This window comes from Festucalex cinctus, chromosome 5, assembly GCF_051991245.1.
Source record: "Festucalex cinctus isolate MCC-2025b chromosome 5, RoL_Fcin_1.0, whole genome shotgun sequence".
Classification (NCBI taxonomy): domain Eukaryota; kingdom Metazoa; phylum Chordata; class Actinopteri; order Syngnathiformes; family Syngnathidae; genus Festucalex; species Festucalex cinctus.
In genome coordinates, this window is record NC_135415.1 from 8,916,957 (window position 1) to 8,935,000 (window position 18,044).

General features: G+C 38.0%; 1 protein-coding gene across 2 annotated transcripts in view; it reads right to left on the reverse strand.

The window, feature by feature from the left end:
- Positions 1-8,311: 8,311 nt before the first annotated feature.
- Positions 8,312-18,044, reverse strand: part of adrb3a (adrenoceptor beta 3a) — a 14,487-nt gene continuing 4,754 nt past the window's right edge. Inside the window, exon 3 of one of the 2 annotated variants that reach the window (XM_077522602.1) lies at positions 8,312-8,436. In XM_077522602.1, the coding sequence (XP_077378728.1) occupies positions 8,379-8,436 (58 nt within the window). In that variant the 3' untranslated portion in view covers positions 8,312-8,378. Of the gene's footprint in view, positions 9,973-18,044 lie in introns of both variants that reach the window. The other variant, XM_077522604.1, reaches the window with a different exon arrangement.

Here is an 18,044-nt window from a genome sequence, read left to right on the forward strand (position 1 = left end):
AGGAGGATATATGTGTTTATGTTGATGTTGTTTTGATGGTTTTTAGTTTGATCATGTTTTGTCTGTTTCTTCTCAAATCATGTCTTAGCTCGGCTAAGGCTGTTTGAAAGCGCTATATAAATAAAGATGACTTGACTTGACTTGACTTGACTTGACTTGACTTGACTTGACTTGACTTGGCTTGACTTGACTTGACTTGACTTTACTTGGTCTTAGGTTTTTGTGTCCACCTGTTCTAAATCAGCCCGATACCTTGCGTCCATTGCCAGTTTTGGTTTCCTACTTTGTGGCTTGTTTTTTTTTTTTTAATTCTATTGATTTATTTAATTTTTTTTTAAATCCCACATGCCTTGTTTGCTTTTTTTGGAAAGTAAATGCATTTTGTTTTGAGTACATTCTGCCCTCCTGCCTTGCTTCCTTCCTTTGCTGCACTTAGGGTCCATCTTTTCGCAACCACCACCACAACAACAAATCAATCCTCAGACTGGCCTGAGAAAGAAGAAGATGGATGGATGATTGGATAGTGGATGGATAGAAGGATTTTTTTAAAAGACCACATACTTGACCAGTCAAAACAAAAACAAAAAAACAAACAAACAAAAAAAAAAGCTAATCACAAAGGCAAGTTGCGTCAAACGCAGTGAAGATGATCTTCAAATAATATTAAATATTGAAAAAAAAAGCTAGACTTGTATGTGCATGTTAGATAACCCACTCACATTTAAACAGCCATTGGGATGACTAGCAGAAAATAATTGGATTTGTGTTTTTGATCGCTTTGCTAAACGAAGGTTGCAAGCAATTGATGCTGTGTCACGGACAAACACTGAATAACAAATGACCCTCACAGTTCTCCAAATAAGAGCATCCTCGCTTCAAATTATCACTCTTTTGAAATCTACTGTAAAACTGAGACACAAAGTAAAATATAGTTGAACACTGTGACTGTATAATTACCAAAAATTAAACCAAATCATAGAAGTTCATCTCACGAAAACACCCTAACATATAATCCAAACACCATAGAGGGGCAAACAAAAGTTAGCACAGATGTTACATCATTATAAACCTTCAAACAACTATTGCTAATTTAATAACAGAGCTTACAACAATATTTCCATGCATCAAAAATATCATTTAACATTTAAAATAAGTAATAACTATCAAAAAGCAAAGCAAGAAGTGAAGTGATTCCGTGAATGTAAATGTGTGACCTAATATAAATAGGAAATGCAGTTTGTGTGTTTCTGTTATTAACAAAGAAAGTGCATCTGAACAGGCAGATTTTAATATGAACAAGGATCAGGTACAGCGTGTGTCGATGCTTAAAAACGGTCCAGACTTCAGCGTCTAATGACTGCAACTTTGAATGACTGTGGATGTTGTGCTTAGTATTCACCAAAGGTCACGGAAATGAAAAGAACAAACATTTTGCCGCCATTAAATGCCCATTTGTATTCTGTCTCTCAGAAAAAACACTGGAAAAAGTGGCGGGGGCTGAAAAATCAGAGAAAGTAACACTTAGTTGATAAAAGCATTGGATATGGGGGAAAAAGGCGGCGGTGATGTGTATTTACTGCTCTTCATAGCCAACAGTAATGCACTGTGCAGCGTAATACAAGCATGCTCTTTTAACTGACTATTAAATTGAAGTTTTCCAAAATACACTTTGAAATCCATTAATCCGGATGACGTCGGCAGCTGCTGAAAGCCGGCTTTGATGATGAAAAGCTATGCATGAAGTATTGGCTGAAAATAACATTTACCTTTCACAAGCATCAAAAATATAAATATATAAAATGAAATAAAAGAAAAAACATGCGTTTTCATACTCACAAAATAATTTACACACCTCACATGTCCCTAGGAGGACTTTCACTTTGCTGCTTGCAAGATATAAATGTAGCCTCACTTTCACCACCTGGAGTTCGGGAACGGTTGCAATGTGAGGTCCACAGGATCCTACATTCTTGCAAGCAGGGCTGAACTGGCTGCGATTGACTCACTGATTGTGTAAGTGGCTCTGGCGACGACGACGTGGTGGCCTTCTGGATGGCTAAAGACTGCATCAGCTGATGATTGCTACCAAATGGGCCCTTTTTCTAACACACATATCTCCAAACCTGCATACAGGCGCACAAACGGAGGTGAAACGGGCACGGCTCAAGGCGACGAAGCAGCAGCTCACAGTAGCATGCAGTTGTAATGCATATAGAGCACACATACAGTATGATGGAACAGCTGGAGCAGGCGGCACCACAGTGCATTCAATATGGAGCCTTTCAAAAAAGGCATAATGTGAAAGGACCAATCAGGAGTGCGTCACGGGCATGCTGCATGAATGGACTCTGTGCCATAATCATAATCATAATCATAATCATAATCATAATAAGAACATGTAAACATTACTGCACAACCATGCCTGATTAATAATCAAATAAATAATAATAAAAAAAAGGTGTGGGAGACACTTTATTTTTTTGTTATTTATGTATGTATTTGTTTATTTTACAACACCCCATCCCCCCCCCCCCCCCCCAATTCTTCAAAAAAGGCGGACAAATAATCAGTAAACAAGATCCACAAAAAAAAATGAAGCAAAGAAAAAAAGAAAAAGTGATTTAAAAAAAATAATAATTAATTAGCCTTTCATTTTATTTTATTATTATTATTATTATTATTATTATTATTTTTATTTTTTATTTTATTTTTTATTGGGAATGGGCTCTTTGCACAGCTCAGCTACTTCCTGAACTGAATACCACGTTTTTGTTTCCTGTCTTTCATAAGTGGACAAACTGATTAATCCAGGTGTGTTTGGCCAATGTTGTTGTAGTTACTGAGATCAGGCACACCTGGATTAATCAGCTTGTCCACTCATAAAAGACAGGAAATGAAGGACTGGTGTTGAGTTCAGGAAGTAATGGATTTGTACAAAGAGCCCATTTGAAATAGTATGCAAGACAAACGTACCTCAAATAAAAATGGCTTGATTTTAATGAAAAAATGTTCAAAATGAGTTGTTGCACTTAATGTGGTTTCTTTTTTTCTTTTCTTTTGTTTTAGCAGTTTTGTTGTGCCCTTGAGTGGCCCGTTTTCTGCAAGAGAGCCCTTTGCACTGGGGGGGAAGCCAATTTTTATGCGAGAGAGAGAGAAAAAAAAAAAAAAAAAAAAAAAAGCTCCAAGTCCTTTGTTGGATAGACGGACGGACGAACGGCCGGACGGATGGATGGATGGACGGACGGATGGATGGACGGACGGACGGACGGATGGGAGAGTTGATCTTTAATACATGCATGAGAAATCTATTAGGAAATATGTTAAGAGCATGTATTTTGCAAATAGCACTGATAAAAAAACTGTGGCCCACTCCAGCATTTAAATTGTTCATCCTTGGATTATGCGGAATCACCACATAATCAGGAATGGAACATTATGTTGTGTATGGATGATAGATTACATTATTTGAGTTTGCCATCATTATATGTGCTCATGTGAATGTGCTACATATCATTTTGAGTAAAACTGAATGATGTCTGATGAGAAGCCATCAAGATAAAGACAAAAATAACCACAATGACGTACAATGCTTAATGATTGGACACTGCATCCAGGCACAATGCCCTTTTCACCCAATGACTCAGTTCAAAGTGGAAAAAAAAAAAAGAAGCATTTCGCTTACTCAAAAATCATGTCATGATGATGACATTGTGCAGATGTCTCAGCATTTAGGCCCAAGCAAGCAGAATTACATGTTTTTTTAATGTGGGGAAAAATGGAATGCAGCCGACTCCCGGGCAATCGAAGCGGCTCCCCTCTTGCCATTAAAACCAAGGTGGTGGGAGTACACACAGAGCTTGACATTGCGGAAGCAGAAATTGACTCACTGAGGGTCCGTGCGTGTGATTGACGTGTGCAAAATGTGTTAACACAGACAAATTGCAAGATCTCCCCTTGCAGATGATGTAGTCGGACACACATGCAACGTGCGCAATTTGAGACCAAGTTGTGACATGCGTTCAGGAGGGTGCGATTCAAACACTTTTAAAAAAAAGTGATAATATTTTATTCAATGAATTCATTGATTTATCCATGATTCAAAAGGATTCTCCCAAGCTTCTGTCACAGTCATGGATTGAATACGATGACATCCATCACATATGTCCACAGAGCTCCGGATCTATTTGCCTGCACCTCAATCAAATCCACCAAAATCACATTACACAATCTGCGCCACAAGTTAGACCTGGTTTTACCGAGCCTAAAATCAAGTCCAAGAGGAATAGCGCATCTACCAATTCACAAACACAACAAACTAAACTTGCCCCAACACAAAAACAAAGATTTACGTCGAGCATGTCTACGAAAATAGAGCACTGTATATTTAAAACAAAACTATTTCTATTTCACTCATGGAATATTTCCATTATGTGCCTTGCGACAGTCTCCTTTTCATCCTATTGCCATGGTTACTTACCAGGTACTCGAATTAAAATGATTATTCCTGCAGAAACTCAATGACTTGACCTGGTGCCCAGTATCCATTCAGTGGACACGTACATCGGCACACTCTAATGAAACGGGTAGATGGGCTCTTTTTTTTTTTTTTTTTTTTTTTTTTTTTTTTTTTATTCAACTGTGCTGCATCATAATATTATTTTGGTTTGTTTATTCAGTTACAGGCAATAGGAAAAATATTATTCTCATCATCTTAATTATACACCACTGCAAACTTCAGCCAATATGTCGAAATGATAAGAACTGTACAGGACTAGGGTAGCAAATAAAGATAAACTTTTCATGGAAAATCAACCAATCAGTCAGTCAACCATTAAATCGATTGTGGTAAAAAATAAAATAAAATAAAAAACAAATAATAATAATAATAATTCTGACAAAACGTTAATTGTTATTAATTTGTACATTTTACAAAAATTATGGCAAATCTTTCATTAAGTTAATTCCCATTTAATCTTATGAAGTCCCTTAAAAGTGTCCAGCTTGCTCACCTAAATAAATACCTTAGCTAAACTTACAATACCAAGTTTCTTGAAATGACTGGAGACAAGTCCAACGCAGTGGTTCACATATCTGTCTCACAGTTCTGAAGTTCAGGGTTTGAGTCTCAACTCCCTGTGGAGTTTAGTTTCCCCTGGTACTTGGGCTTCTTCCCACATTCCAAACCATGCACATGAAGATGCTACGGACTTTGAAATGAGGGTCAAGCTCAAGGCAAGAGGTCCTGAGTTTATAGAGCCTGCCAAAACAAATACAGTGGATAGACTTTATGTTTTTTGCTAAATTGAGTTGTTATTTTTTTATTTTAGCATAAAATCTGGACCAAGTTTGCATTTTTCATTCATTTTAATTAAGTTTACAAGCATTTATTTTCACCATATCCTTTCTTTAACTAATTCACTACCAGCCCAGTTAAAATGGATTTCTGACGTCTATAGCCGTCACTGGTACTGAATGAGTAAACACAAATTATACAATATTTGTACTAAATTGTTTTCTGATTTCAAAACAAGTTTGTTGGTAAAAACATACAATAGCAGGGTGCGGCAGGTGCAATTTTGTCTTTGTAATATTATGAAGTGGGTATTCACAGCCATTATGTCAAGTAACTCAAGTAAGCGAGAAAAAGAGTGGCATGATGCGTAGTCTGACGAAGGTAATTTGTGTGAGCATGTTTGTTTGATTTCATAAAGGGATGTGCAATCACAATGTGTTGATTGGGAGAGAGTTCTGCTCCACTGAGTTCGAGTCCACAAGCTGCTAGGACAACAACACTTTACTCAAAAAAAACACATCCTGATCCACAAAAGGTCTCTTCAAACAAACGCCCCGCTGCTCATCATTCCACTAATAATGAGGCCGACGTCTCAGAACCTTGCAGCCAGCGAGACATTAGCTGTTGAGTCTGCATGATGCATTGTGATAAAACAGCAGAGACAAACATGGCTGTGACACTTTGTGCTTCAAACTGAGTCCTTTTGTAGCAGCATAATTTGTAAAACAAAGCTTGCACAATGTTGAATATGTTTTGCACAGTTTGACAGCTGTAACAGGGACTGTTATTTTTCCTTTTCAAAAAATATAATTGACTGATCTATCCCAAACAGTATTGTCTGAAAAATTCAGCCTCAAGACAGTCCACCAGCAGAACAAGTTCACCCATAGAAGAAACAAACCTATAACTCAAGCCTCAACCCTTACTTAGTTAAAAAAAAAAAAAAAAAAAAAAAAAAAATGCAGATTGACGTGCATAACTCGTCCAGATGATGGCAGTGCTGCTTCACTTCATGTTTGTACAGTATCTGCTCGGCCAAACAGCATTGGAGATGTGGCCTGCGGAACTCGGGGCACACGGATTAGTTCTTAATTGTTGCTTGTTTGATCTTCCCAACGATATGCAACTTAATCATTTGCCCATCCACCCCAAAATACTTTACAAAGGGGAAAACAGTGGCACACAGTGACATTTGTTTATAATCAAAAAAATTTAATACCAGGCAGAAGCAGATAACATTTTAAAACTCGAGTAAACATATGAGTGGGTTTTACACTAAAAATGTGTCCTAAAATGACTACTCTGAAAAGCAAAAGCACTAGTGGCCTCATTCAAATAAAAACACAGCGAATGCAAGTGAACACCTCTCTCAAACAAACTGACTCACTACTTGCACAGGTGATGCAGATAAAGTAAAGACCTCTGTGTTTGCATGTGTTTAAAAGTACTGCTAGATGACTTCATCTCTCCTGGCCAGGCAATCTTTGTCAACGTGTGTCCTTGGGGTCACTGGGTGGTCTACAATCAAAGGGTTACCTGCTGGCCTTCACTTCGTTTTCATCAAGGCAACACCGTGTACTCATAATGGAAAATCGAATCTGCGACCAGCCTTTTGTTTGGGGGATCGCTGCCAGGCAACAGAAACGGCCAACCCGGCAACATGGGATGGATTTTGTGGTCCCCAGCATTAATCCTGTACTCTAATAATTCACATGCTGTAAATTATGGCAGAATTATGCCCTATTTGTGCCTGTGAAATGTAATATAGTTAGTGCAGGCGCTGGCACATACTGTATGTTCTTCCAGATAATGATGGAGGAGAAATTCAGCTACAGTGTGAACTCAACAAAACCCCTTGGGGGCATGTCTGAGAGCTATTTTTCCTTTTCAAACAATAGAAGGACATATGGGACATGAAAAATCAGGTAGTGTAATTATTATTGATGTGGGGAAGAAAAGACTTAAAGGTAGTTGTAACAAATCAGTCCACTGGGTGGCATTAAAAGCTGGCATCTCACCTAGATTCATGACGAGAACTGTTCATGGAAGATGTTTTTATTTGTGTGAAGTTTGACGACCTTATTTAGCAACAATATAGGTAGACTGGAGTTAGTTGTATCACGGGTAAGTTGTCACATTGCAATTTTCATCTCCACCAGAGGGCGCAACTAAAAAGTGAAATACTAGTTTTCTTCGTATAAATGGTCAGGGGTTGTGTCCTGACTCCTGAGATGAGTGCCAGACAGTTATCTGTTTTGCGAAACCCAAAATAAAATATTTCAATTTGATATATTTTGAAACAGGCGTTATGCATTGACATGTGGACTTGTTTGAGGAGCGATTCGGGCATTTTGTCATGCCTCAGTCACTGCTCTGTTTTAACCTAACTTTAAACTAGAGCAAATATTAGCCAACATGGTCGTTTGGGGCAATTTGTCTCAGTCATTTTGGGGTTTGTTTGTCACATGTGCAAAGAATGGGCCAATGAAAAATGCACCTCTGGCAAGTCAGTTTACGTATACCTGAATTGTTCTTTAAATGATGAGTCTGAAGAGTGAGGAGATTAGTTTGCCAGGTTTTGTTTCATTGTTTTAAATGGATTGTCCAGTTGTTGGAACTACAGTATGCCCACATCTGGACTGGTTTAACTAGTCTCATAATGAACCATCCATCCATCCATCCATCCATCCATCCATCCATCCATCCATCCATCCATCCATCCATCCATCCATCCATCCATCCATCCATCCATCCATTAACTGAAATGTTTTGTTAAAAAAAATAAGATAAATTTAATCTAAATTTTTTAGTTTAAGGGAAGCAAAACAAGCATTTGAGACTGAGAGCTATTACTCAGCTCTAGATGCCAGCCATTACTCTGGACTTCATTTCATAATATTTTATGTTAACGTTTGTTCATTGACTAGGGTAATTTTCAAGATCAATGATAAACAATTTGTATGGGTGAACCCCCCCCCCCCCCCCCCCCCCCCCAAAACAACAACAGGAGAACGAGGATAATTTTGTCCTTGTTTTATTAGTTGCAAAATCCAGTGTGACAGCTTGCACCATATAGTGTGACAACTTACCCATTGGTGGGGCAACATGTCACATGATCACTCCCTCTATGTGATGGCTCATAACTGCATTGACACAAAGTATGGAAATGACATGAATACAAAAAATATACCTAAGACTTTGTTCTTTCATCTGGAATACATTTTGCTTATATATGATGTCTTGATTCCAAAAAATATATATAAAAGTGATACAACTAGCCCCGGTCTCCCTATAGCTACATCACTAACTAAAACATTAATGAATGAACCGTGATTGTAAGTTAGAGATGCAAACAGTGAAGTCCTCACACCGTCATGCTGTTGGGAGAAAGTTTTTTGAAAGGATTTGGTATCATCAGACAAAATCTCTGCAAGCCAAGGAAATGACCAAAATTACCCTGACATGGACATCCTGTGTATTTTCGGGTATGGCTTCTTGTGATTTTTCATTCTCTCATCACAGACAGGAGATGACCTGTGTGAGCTGTGGTGGGTCAACAAGGAGCACACATGCAACCAATAGTTTGCATTTTTATTTTTATTTCTCAGTGCAACACAACTATGGCGCCATCACACATAAATACACAAAGGAGTCAGGGGGAGAGCAGTAAGTGATGAGGTGGATGAATTTTGGCTGCATCATATATCATATGCTGTAATTCAACGATGCTGGCAGGCTGGCGAGTGAACAGGCTGGCAGTGTCGACTACTAGCTTTGTGAGACGTGGCTCAAAACAGGCTGAAAGACACTTGGTGGGTAGGCCTATACTGAACTGGGATTGATTTTTGCCAAAAAGGTCATGAAAGGTAATGAACGTGCTGTGTATTTGTGGGGAGATTCGCTTGACATAATCATAATAATTGCTCAATACAGTGCATACTGTGTGCTGTTATGCATTTCATGAGACGACCCCGTCAGATGTTGTCCTTAAAAGGTATTCGCTAATAGCCGGAACTGGAACTGTGACATTTTCGTGCAGCTTGTCATCTGTTACTGCAAATTGATGGGAAACTGCTGATAGCAATTAACTTGGTGTCCTGGAGGGACAGTTTTAGTGGGCAAACTCAAAAGGGATGATTTAGATGAGTTATTTTTCAATTCATTGTCAGGATTTAGATAACAAAATACCGACTTCACTGTCTCACTAGAAAGATGAAGACTGAAAATGTACAACAGAACTGATTTCACAGAACAGCCCTTTGATATTTATGCAATTATTATTCCTTCGACTGGCTGTGAAAATAGTTTATTAAATTAGGGAGCATATGTTTTCTAAAGATTCTGTGTATAATAAATAGATCACTTATTGTGCAAATTTTTTTTTTTTTTTTACAATTCAAAACCAAAAGCAGGAGCCTATCAGTTTGCATGTACATTATTATTTGCAAATACATATTTTACTTCAGTCAGTGTTAATTTTCACGCCGATGACGTTGCACGTAAGCAGCTGTCGCAAAACTTTTTTTTATTTTTTTATTCTTGAGTCAGTCCCGCCATCTTAGTGCTGGAGCTCACTGTTAGCTGTGGCGGCTCCTCATTGGCTGTTGGGATTCACAGTAATGGCTTCAGTATTATTGACGCTTGGCAGCCCTCATCCTTCTTTTTCCTGCAACGTGAAGCTGTGGGAGGGAAGGGTGGGGGGACACAAACACACAAACTATTATGACCACAAGGATTACAAAGAAAATGCTTTTCTTGCTATTTCTGACCCTTGATTCCACTAACACTTAATTGAGGTTCTGTTGGATTTGTCCGGGGGACTGCTGAGGACATTTCACCCCAGGAGACCAGTCTTGGTGGGGTTAGTGGTGAGGTGTTATTTACTGAAAACTGGGTCCCATTGCGACTGTTAATAGTACTGTGAAGGAGTGAAAGGAAAGTTGTCGATGCACACTCTTTCTCTACTGAGGGATACTTCGTCAACATTCACATAAATGTTTTAACCCAGTGACACTCGTAAAATGTTTCACCAAAATGACCAAATTGCTAGAATAGATAATTTGGGGATGGTGATCGGGAATTTCGTGAGATTCCCAAACATCCGATACATTTCAGCACCCCGACTGCACCGTCGATAACTAGGAATTGATGCAAACGACATAGCCAGACCCCAAGACAAAAAAAAAAAAACACTCTCCACCCCCAAATATTTCTGGTTGAATTTTTGTCCCAGTATGTCAATGAAAAGGTCACACTAACCGTAACGGCATGACAAGTTCATTCCCATTTCAAAATGACAACAAGAAACTCATTGCGTCATAACCTCTCATACATACATTCATATATATTGTGTGTGTGTGTTGTTGTTGTAGTAGTCAAACTACATTTCATCCATCCTTACAAATCAAATTACACAATCCAAAGTCCAATGCTTTTCAAAGAGCGGAGAGTGTCATTTTTGTAGAATGAACCGACATTTTGACTTGTGACGTAAGCTTGGAATTGTCCCTTCTTGAAAATATCCATTTTAACAGTTTGCCTTATTAGGAAGGAAGGAAGGAAGGAAGGAAGGAAGGAAGGAAGGAAGGAAGGAAGGAAGGAAGGAAGGAAGGAGGGAGGGAAGGAAGGAAGGAAGGAAGGAAGGAAAGAAAGAAAGAAAGAAAGAAAGAAAGAAGGAAAGAAGGAAAGAAGGAAAGAAGGAAAGAAGGAAAGAAAGGAAGGAAGGAAGGAAGGAAGGAAGGAAAGAAAGAAAGAAAGAAAGAAAGAAAGAAAGAAAGAAAGAAAGAAAGAAATAAACAAACAAATAAACAAACAAATAAACAAACAAATAAACAAACAAAGTAAAAAGAAATGAAGCTCAATCATTATTTTTGAATGAATGCATTATCTTGTTGATGATGTTGGTAAAAATAGGATGGCAAAATGTTTGATTGCAACATACAGAATGAAGACACAACAATGATAACTTCATTTGTTACTCCAAAACCCACAAAGACATGACATCACAGTTTAGCTAGCAATATGATAGCTGGTCAGTAAAAGGTGTGTGTGATTGCAAGCATGATGTAAGTAGGCTAATTAACATATAGGAGTGTGTTGGTTTCTGAAAACTGTTCGAACTGTTCGTTTCGACTGTTGAAGTTCGGCTCACGTGTGTTCCTATTTAATAATGAGGTGAATGTGAAGCGATGTGCACTTTAAAAGTAGCACCTATGGACCTAAAACATAAACATAGCAGTGTCAATAGCTTTCAGTTAAAAAGGGCGGAAAAAAAGGTGTGAAAAGTAGAGACTTTTGTCTGCATTAAGAGTCGGTGCTCGAAGGTGCGCCAGCAGGTCTTCTGTAAACCTTCCAAAAAAGTGTGTTCCACCTAAAGTTGTGAGTTGTTCATTTTATAGGCCACATTATTGGTGAAAAAATTGTTTTGAAATCGGTTAGAAATAAATATGGTTTAATTGAGTTTGAAATGCAACTTAAAAATAATAATAATAATAATAATAATAATAATAATAATAATAATAATAATAATAATAATAATAATAATAATACTACTACTACTAATAATAATAATAATAATTGCAGTAGAATGTAAAAAAACAATTCCGGCCCTCGAGGTCTCCACCCACTAGCACACATGATTCATATAATCAGCTCATCAGCTTGATACGATCCTGATCTTTAGTATCAGGTGTGTTGGCAGGAGGAAACATCTAAAACCTGCAGGACTACGGACCTCGAGGACCGGAATTGGTGAACCTTGATGTAAAGAATTCAACAGATTGGGCATGTTGCACGTTCTGGTATGTGTGTGCCATTCTCACCAGGGGGCAGTAAAATACACGTGGATTTCATGATGAAACAATGAAGAAGAGCGGCTCAACCATGCTGAAATATTACTGGTAGTTGTTTTTCTTAGAGGATAAAGAATATCTGCACATGAGTGTTGGATTTTGTGTCTGCACGTATTGCTTCCGCTTGTATTTAGAAATTAGTTATTTAAAAGTTTTTAACTTATTCACTCCCAGCCATTTTCACAGAAGCAATCCCGTTCGCTCCCGGCTATTTTACTAGATTTTGACTGATTTTGCAAGGTCCACAGAATATTGTGTTCTATTGCTATAAAAGCATCAAAAGAAAGATTAAAGTCTCTTCTTTCATCAGGAAAAAAAAAGTATGTTTCTATCTGTTTCCGTTTTGCAGCAATTAGCATTAGAAGAGAGCTAAATTTCATCAGTTTTCACAAATCTATTTAAAATTGTAAGTAATTGAACTTTTTTTCTAGATGGCCCTGGTTGATCTCCTTTGCTCTGCTGCCACCTGCTGGCCGTTTGTGTAATAACTACCATTTCTGCAACCGTTCTTTGCAGTTGAGAGGCTGCATCAAAGCCTTATGTTTGCTCTAGCATTAAAAAAAACAAAACAAAAAAAACAAAAAAAAACGGGACACTTAAAACATAAAAAAACGTATTTACACGTTATTGGGAGCAAATGAGTTAATTACTGTGAAGTTGATACTATCTCCCTATGTTGTTTTTCATCATGTGTTAGCATAAAGCTAAAGGACTTTAGTCAGTCAAATGATGTTGTATTTGGTTAAATACAATTGTTTTATGATGCGTTTAAGAGTAAACCTCAATTAGGAGTGACAATAAAGAGCAAGCACTTGGCCATTTTTTCCCCCACTATCTGCCCAATTGCTCCTTGTAGTGAGGTTTGTTGCCACCATAGCTGTTGCTTTTAACTCAATTTTTGCTTGCAAATGGAGACAAAAAAAAAAAAAAAAGTGTCCAAGCAAAATGCTTCGATAGTATTTCAAATTCATCTTAAGTCAAATGCCTGATGTGATCAGGGGGGAAAAAAAAGTTTTATAGTGCTTAACATGTGCTAGTTTGTGTCTTGTTTAGTTTGTTGGTACCAAAAGAAAGAAGTAAAAAGGCACATCAGACTTTTTAAGAATAGTTTCCTGGTATGTAGTCTGCTTTGTTATGTTTTTGGGGGGGGGGTTGAACACAAATGACCTTAGTTGAATGTAACAGAGTACGTTGTTGGCTGTGTTGTGTTGTTAGTGCCTTGTATGGAATGTCAGTTGCAATCAGATAAAAAGTGTATAGCAATCGTTTTAATAGTCAAAGCAGGGTTAGCCTTCCTAGGGAGAAAACACTGTTGGGTATCAGAATACATCCATTTCCCTTGTATTTTTCAGTTTGCTAATGACAGCAAGCATCCCCTAGTTCTGCATTCTCTTATGAAAGTTCATCAGCATTCCCCAACACAACATGGACACTGACGCTATCACGTCCCCCATACATGTCCGTACAGGAAGACTTCCACACTGATAAGACAAAGGCAGATGAAAATAACTTGCTATTAAAGTCTTAACAACAGTTTACAACATTCAATATTGCAGATACTGCCAGCAATAGCAGCGTTTTTATCATTTTTCCTTTATATTTTACAGCAACGGTTTTAAATTACCTTTCACATTGTGGTTGTGGAGACCTTTAGCCTATTTTCATAGACGTGCGCTCAGGCGTAAAAACTGGCACATCTTGATTTGCGTGCCAGTGCAAGATGTTTGGGAGTTCGGCATGCCACGTTGTGCCATGCTGGGCATTCCGATGGGTTGAGCAATTGATGGCTGAAAGTAGACTGAACTTTAGACCAGGTTAAAGCAGGTCTACTGTAAGTTGTCCCACATGAGATGTAACCGAATTTTGGTGATTTAATGCATTATTATTATTATTATTATTATTATTATTATTATTATTATTATTAGTGTTGTTCTGATAACTGGTATCGGCAGAGGTGCCGATACTGCAATAAAACAGTGGTATCGGTATCGGTGACGACTCACAAGTAACAAGCCGATACCATTAATTCCAACGCTAATATAGGATTTTGGATGCAGCATCTTGTTCATTGATATGTGACATGTTCACTGCATGCCGATCTAAGATATCCTATTGGCCCTTGAATGCTCTGAACCAATGGCAGGACAGCTTTCTCATGTTGATTTAAAAAAACACGTAAGTATCGGTATGGTATCGGTATCGGCCGATACTGCAAAGCTGGGTATCGGGAGCCAAAAAACGGTGTCGGAACAACAGTAATTATCATTTTATTTTATTTTTATTTTTTAAATCACCCTCCTTGGCCACGGCATAGCTAAGGGCGGCTCACACAAGGACACAGACGATTGAGGTGGAATGCGATCTCCAAGTGTCCACTTCACAGCTGTGATCTGTGATCACCCTGGCCAATTTAACATCATCCGCAACAGCAGTGAATTTGTTCCACTAGCAACATACAAACATGCCTGCTGTATATGTTGTATATGTGACTTTACTCATGTCCTGTTATTGCTCACCACATGATTTGTTTGGCAGCGTTTTTGCGCCTTACTGACATAATCCACCCATTTTAAATCCCGCAGTAGCTGGGTGTGGGACAATGGCCCGGGAATTGAACCTGCGTTGTCTGCATGGAGAAAAAGCGGCATATACTACCAGTTTATGTCGAATGTAGACTCTGCAACAACACTCACTCCACTGTGCTTGGTGTGGTATGCTTTGGATCATGCATGTACTTGGGCATAAGCTGTTTTCTCTTTACGTCATTCTGACCCAAGTTGGAAAAAAAAAAAAAAAAGTTTTCCACTGAGATATTCAAAGTAAAATTTACACGGAGAGTTTTGAGTACACTTATCTAGTTCATTTATTTATTTATTTATTTACCTTTAGTTTGGGAGATAGACATGCTACCACCTGAGCAACGCCACTTGTGCTGTTTGCCACTATACTGCATTATGAGTGTGTCCAAAATAAGACCGAAACCAGCTCTTGGAGATACGAGGATTCCACCTGACTCCGGTAATATAGAAGGAGTGGCATGGCTCAGGTGGTAGAGTGGTGGCTGTCACCCAAGCTGAAGGGCCAAAAGTCATAGGTTCGTTCCTCAAGACTAACATATATATATTTTTTTTTTAATAAACATGCAAAATGTACTCAAAATTCTCCTTGTAAAAGTTACTTAGAATTTCTGAGTGAAAAAAAAAAAAACATTACTAGGTTTTTTCAAGTAAATATTAGGCTACTAAGTTACAGTAAGTCAGGTTGACGGTTGTAAACTGTCTGTATATTTACATTCCTGTCTCAATATTGTAGATTTTAGCAGTCAGCAAGATACATTGAAAAGCAACTTGTACCCTTTTAAGACACGGATTTAGGCCTAAACTCAACTCAATAGCGCATGCTTTTCACCAACTTCAGATAAAACTGCCTATATTCCAAAATGGAAACTAAAATAAGGGTACTTAAAAGCTTGAATATACGATGATGTGATCAAACTATCCATAAGTCAAGTCAAGTTGCATTCATGTTCTTGGATAATTCGCAGTTGATCTTGCGCATTCGAGTTGATCACATGATCAAGTCCAATTTGTAGTCTCGGGTTACAGAGTTGTCTAAATCACGTTTAATTCATTTTTAATTAAATGGCAAAAAAAAAATTGGAACCTCCAAAGTTGAACACAACCCATTCTGTGATGCTAGTTAATTTGTTCTTATTGCAAAACCGTTTGTTTTATGTAAGTGTAAAGTCTTTTTTTTTTTAATATATGTTTTGATACACTACAAACACAAGAAAAATGTGTGAATGGAGAGTTTACGTTGTCTCGTATGTACACTGCAATTGTTTTCTCTCGTTGGTCAAACTAACTGGCACATTTTTAGTGCACATTTTAGTGAACACTCCCAACAACAAACTCAGCCCTCCTAAAAGCTTCAAGCCCACATTGAGTGTGTTGTTTAACCTGTACAATGTGAACACAAAAGCACTTCAGGCTCACTTGGACTTCTGTCTGATCCTCCCATCAGATGTGAAGTGCGGTATAGAAAATAAACAGGATCCACTAAAATGTCTTTCTGGGTCACTGTACTTGAATCAAATCATTTCTGTTCATTTAAAATAGACAAGAGGCCACTTCTGTCGCCAAATCATAACACTGAAATGCTGGTCATTTATGTATTTCACAAAGCAGGTTTAGTGAGAAACCCGGGTCAAGAAACCCTGAAAAGTGGGAAACTCGTTTCAGAAAGGGAGGTAACTGAAACCAGAGGATAGCCTGTTTCATAAAAAGAGGTCATTTAAGCTCTCGGTCAGTTACCATTAGGGGTGTTAAAAAAAAAAAAATCGATTCGGCGATATATCGCGATACTACATCGCGCGATTCTCGAATCGATTCAATAATAGGCAGAATCTTTTTTTTTTTTTTTTTTTTTTTTAGGATTCACACCTTGAGCATGGAAGAATGTTATATGAACGGCACATTAAGCCTTAATATTTTTATTTTAATGCTGTTCAAACATGAAACAGATTACAACCTCTATAAGACTGAAATTTCAGATAAATAAATAATACATTTTCATATAAATCTTACACTCTACAAGCTTACTGATTAGTATTTTCTAAATATGAAAGAAAAAAAATCGCAACAATCGACTTATAAATTCGTATCGGGATTAATCGGTATCGAATCGTGACCATTCGTATCGGGATTAATCGGTATCGAATCGAATCGTGACCTGTGAATCGTGATACGAATCGAATCGTCAGGTACTAGGCAATTCACACCCCTAGTTACCATAGTAACATGGTCCATCAACCTAACCTGGTCGGTAGCAGGTTTGTTACAAAGAACCTCGAGTTTTTCCCTGTGCCTGCCTCCTTTCAGCCACACACGACAATTCATTTCCTCATTCATTCAGTACACTGCGGCGACTTTTTGCGTAAATACGCCTGTAGTCTTTCGCGTAAAGTCCACTTTTGCCACGAACATGGCATGTCATTTTGACAATAAATTTATTCATGGAAGTGCCGAAATATTGCGCAGGGAATTAAATGATTGTTGCGAGAATGTTATCAGATCGCGTATATCTGCCATTTCTGCACAGTTACCTTATTGAGCGATATCGTTTCACATCACACTTAATTCATCATATGCAACATTACCAGGCATAGTCATATACGCTCACATCGGAGCAGTATTGCGCTCCATTTTTTTTCTTACACCCGTTTGAATAATGTTTTTATATTTCATCTTAAATCAAGTGTGCTTCTCCCTCGCAGCATTGCACCTAAATGAAATGAATTAATGAGCTATCATTCAACAGGTTTCCCTGCAATATTGTGATTGTGTTGCGCTTTTCTTTTTTATTTTTAAATAAAGACATGTTCAAATTCGACATATGATCGCATTAAGATTCTCGGTTGAAAGGGGCAAAAATAAATAAAAAAGCAACGCGGAAGCAGAGGGCGGCGGCGGGCTCGGCTTACCCGTTGCCATGGTGACTCGATGAATCGGGGCTCCATTGAGGCGGTCTTTTAACTCTGGGAGTGAGTCCCGGTCAGACTACTCAGCGTTGACATACAAATGTCAACTCATTGTTCAGGGTTAATCTCACAGTTTGTTGAACCTCCTTTGTGAAATACACCCACTATCACAATGACTGGATTTTGAGGTAAAGTGACACATTCCTAAGCCGTGTCATTGGTTCTCATTTTTTGTATGACAATTTTGAGTGAACAGAAACCATCCGAAAGGATCCGAGTGAATTCTGACATAATTTACATCCTTCTTATCAATACAATTCAGAACATTGGATATGTTTATGCTGAGAAAATAAATATATAATTAATGTTTGACATGGAATATTATGTCAATGTAAAAACTAATAAAATAGATACTATTTGC